The sequence below is a fragment of the Lissotriton vulgaris genome, unplaced genomic scaffold, assembly GCF_964263255.1.
Source record: "Lissotriton vulgaris unplaced genomic scaffold, aLisVul1.2 SCAFFOLD_1414, whole genome shotgun sequence".
Taxonomy (NCBI): Eukaryota; Metazoa; Chordata; class Amphibia; order Caudata; family Salamandridae; genus Lissotriton; species Lissotriton vulgaris.
The window spans coordinates 170,224-173,946 of NW_028253217.1; the positions used below are offsets into that span (position 1 = coordinate 170,224).

Below are 3,723 nucleotides of genomic sequence, written 5' to 3' on the forward strand. Positions count from 1 at the left end.
TTGTGTGCATAGTCCCTACGTCTTTGAGTTGCTCTGGAAATTTGGTATTGGCAACAAGTTTTGTAGATGGGTCGGAAGCGTTTATAGCACCCCCAGAGCTTCAGTGATGGGAAATGGTCTATTGTGCCCTTCCTTCCTTATACAATGGGGCACCAGTCAAGAGTGTCTCTTGTCCTCTCTTTTTTGCGGTATACATTGAGCCTCTAGCACAATAACTGAGCGATAATCCGGTCGTTGTTGGGATTCCTTTAGGGGTGATCGTGATCTCATCAGCCTCTATGATAATAATGTCATCTAATCAATCACTGATCCGATGTCCTCGCTTCCCGCACTATTCTAAGAGCACCAGCTCTTTGGGGAGGTTTTGGGATTTAAAGTAAATGTGCAGAAATCACAGATTTTGAACCTCTCAGTTTCTTCCCCTCACGAAAATATTTTACACTCTATGGGCCCGATGTAGGTAAACGCGATTTTCCGATTTCAAAATACCGAGGCGGGCCGAATCGGTATACTGAAATCGGAAAACGATATGTAGGAAAAAAATACCGAATGAAAACCGAATCGGTCGGCATCGGTAATGAGAATCGGTACGTTCCGATTCAGCTCGTTCCGAATCGGAAATTACCGATTTGGCCAACAACGAATCGGAAAACACCGAATCGGCTCTCATCGAATCGGATAGTTCCGAATCGGCGAATACCGAATCGGTAAAAGCCGATTCGGTAAAAACCGAATCGGCAATCATAGACCCATGGCGAAAAAGCCCATAGGAATGCATTGCATGAACCGATTCGGCTTTTACCGAATCGGATAATACCGAATCGGATTTTACCGATTCGGCTAATACCGAATCGGTAAAAGCCGATTCGGCAATAGGCGATTCAGCCAATGAGGTGGCTCCCCCTCCCCCACCCAAACAGGGAGTGGCAACCCTGGCAGGTGCAGACAATTAAGAAGTTTCTAGAAGTTACTGGAAAGCCTGCCTGAGCCCAACACACAGTTAGCAGCAGTGGGAGAAGGAGGTTGCAGACTGAACAACAGCAGAATGGCAGATCAGGCAGGAAGCCAGAAGTCCTCCCAAAAGAGGAAGCCCAAATTCACCACCACAGAACTGCAGGTGCTGGTTGAGGAGGTGGTGAGGGTGCACCGCCAGCTCTTTGGCAGGCTGTCCCTCAACGTGCCAGACAGCACGAAGAGGAGATTGTGGACCGACATCGCACAGAAGGTCAATGCTGCTGGAGTCACCCCCAGGTCCATTGAGGAACTAAAGAAAAGGTTCTACGACCTCCGCAGCCTCACGAAGAGGAAGCTGGCCGAAATCCAGAGGCAGGCTGGACACACCGGAGGAGGCCAGAACCCGGCGCCACCCCTCACCGAGCTGGAGGAAATTGTCTCCAGCACCATCGAGAGGGCGAGCATCGTAGGGATCGGGACCCTGGACAGCACTGCGATGGCCACAGCTACAGGTAAGAAGCATGCGCATCATGACACACCCTACCAGACACCTCCCCATTAGACACAATGCATAGGCAAACACCAGCACTGTACTGCCACCAACATACAAGAGACAAGCATCATGGTACATGTAGTCAGCAGAAGTTAGCCAGATATGTCAGTGCAGAATCACAAGACAGGAAACAGTGTGACACGGTGTAAGGAGATGCAAGGACATGTGGAATGCCATAATTGTACTGCCTGTAATACATCGGCACTCAGTTTACAAATGCTTCTTTGTACCTAGGGGCACCATCAGGCAGCACCACTGTGGCAGCAGAGGGAGCCTCGACATCTACTACTGCAGTGGCAGGGCCCAGCACCAGCCAGCCTGGCCAGGAGGAGGAGGATGAGGATGAGGAAGGAGACACCACAGGGCTTGGAATGGAGGGAGTCCTGGTGATTGATTTCCAGGCAGTGCACTCCCCAGTACTGCCCAGCTCACCCCCCTTGCAATTTTCACCATGCAACTCCCCAACAAGGCAGACCATTCCGCCGACAACAGCTCCTGCCACAACCGTGGCCTTGCCACCCGTCCTACCTGTCCTGGGAGCAGGGGCACCGGGACCGGCCAGCACCACACCACCACCAGTGGCACCCCAGCCCACTCAGCAGGCCGGAGGCAGCAGTGCCAGACGCCGTGCCACCACCACCACCACCACCACTGCTGCACCAGCACGGGAGGGCAGTGTGTTCCTGGGCCTGGAGGGCCAGATGGTCAAAATCCAGCGCCAACAGGCCAGATCCACCATGGCCTGCCAACGCCAGCTCCTGCAGCACAACCTGCAGATGGGGGAGTTGGTGAAGGGGTTCCAGGCTGTTGTGGACAGCAACAAGGAGGTGGCAGCAGGGTTGGGCAGGCTGACCACTGCCATCACCCACTCCTCTGCCAGGCAGGAGGAGCATGAGGTTGCGCGCAGGAGGGATGCCCGGGTGCTCAACCGGGCCATGGCCCGCCTTGCATCGGCGACCGCCCAGCTGTGCATCCGAAGCGCAAATCAGGAGTCGGTGCAGAGTCAGCAAACGGCTGAGCTGACCAGGGGGATGGCCAGAATCACCACGGCCATGGAGGCCATGTTAATTTCAAACGCCGCCTCCAATCCTGCCCTGGACCTGGGTGATGCTGGAGACAGCAGCAGCCGCAGCAGCCCGGCCAGCGCTGCATCAGAGCCAAGGAGGAGCACCAGGCGATCCGCTGATGCTGCAGGCCATTCGGAGGGGGCCGGGGGACACCCCAGTGGGTCTGGAAAGCGGGCCAAAAAATAGGCTGGCAAGGGGGGATGATCATACCAGGACCCTGGACTTTATTTGTTTTGACAGACTCCATTTTTTAATGCACTTCAGTGATGTAACTGTGGTGCATCACTATTAAAAATTTTATTTTCCAAGCAACATTTAGCTGTCTTTGCATCTGTACTCAGTCAGAAATAGTTCTCAGTGATCTCCTCACGTCTGTATCTGCCATCACATGGCGTACACACCCCAGCTGGCTGTGTCAGTGGCACAGCTTCGTCGTCGTCATAGTCCTCGTAGTCAGACAACTCCACCTCAGTGCCCTTCTTGACCGCAAGGTTGTGTAACATTGCACATACAGCTATGATCTTGCAGCAGGTGATGGGGGTATACTGCCTTGCACCTCCACTCTTGTGCAGGCATCTGAATCTACTTTTCCAGATGCCAAAGGTCCGTTCCACAACATTCCTGGTGCGTATGTGGGCCCGGTTATACCTCCTTTGGCTGGGTGTGGAGGGGTTGAGGTAGGGGGTGAGTATGAATGAGCGGAGGGCATATGCACTGTCGCCTGGAAGAGAAAGGGGTCACATTAGACACATGCATACATGTATTACACCTACCTACCATGTGTTATGGGGGTCTGATGATGTGGCTCACCTAGGAGGTATCCTTCTCCAAAATCGCCAGCCATCAGCCGTGCATATATGCCGCTCTGTTGGAATATATAGGAGTCATGGGTACTCCCTGGAAATTTTGCTACCAGGTCTGTGATGGTGCACTTGGCATTGCAGATCACCTGCACGTTGATGGTGTGTGTCGATTTCCGATTGCGGTATATGTATTCGGTGTCCGCTGGTGGGCAAATCGGAATATGCGTGCCATCTATGCAACCGATGACTTGGGGAAAGTGTGCCATCTGGTAGAAGTCCGCTTTGGTTTGTAGCAGTTCTGCGTGGGTTGCAGGGAATGAGATGTATTGGTCCATCCTGTCTATCA

The 3,723-nt window shown here is 53.3% G+C and overlaps 1 protein-coding gene across 1 annotated transcript; it reads left to right on the plus strand.

Moving 5' to 3' along the window:
* The first annotated feature begins 758 nt into the window (after nt 1–758).
* Nucleotides 759–2,965, plus strand: LOC147661117 (uncharacterized). The gene is made up of 2 exons (XM_086951318.1): nt 759–1,466; nt 1,742–2,965. Exons 1-2 carry the CDS (start codon nt 1,046–1,048, stop codon nt 2,758–2,760), a joined length of 1,440 nt encoding a protein of 479 aa, XP_086807444.1. The 5' UTR covers nt 759–1,045; the 3' UTR covers nt 2,761–2,965.
* The last annotated feature ends 758 nt before the right edge of the window (nt 2,966–3,723 follow it).

Excerpts from the sequence above, each read along its gene's own strand:
- LOC147661117 (XM_086951318.1), top strand. The coding sequence starts at position 1,046 with ATGGCAGATCAGGCAGGAAGCCAGAAGTCCTCCCAAAAGAGGAAGCCC. Across the intron at positions 1,467-1,741 it reads TGCGATGGCCACAGCTACAG|GGGCACCATCAGGCAGCACC; the intron begins GTAAGAAGCATG and ends CTTTGTACCTAG.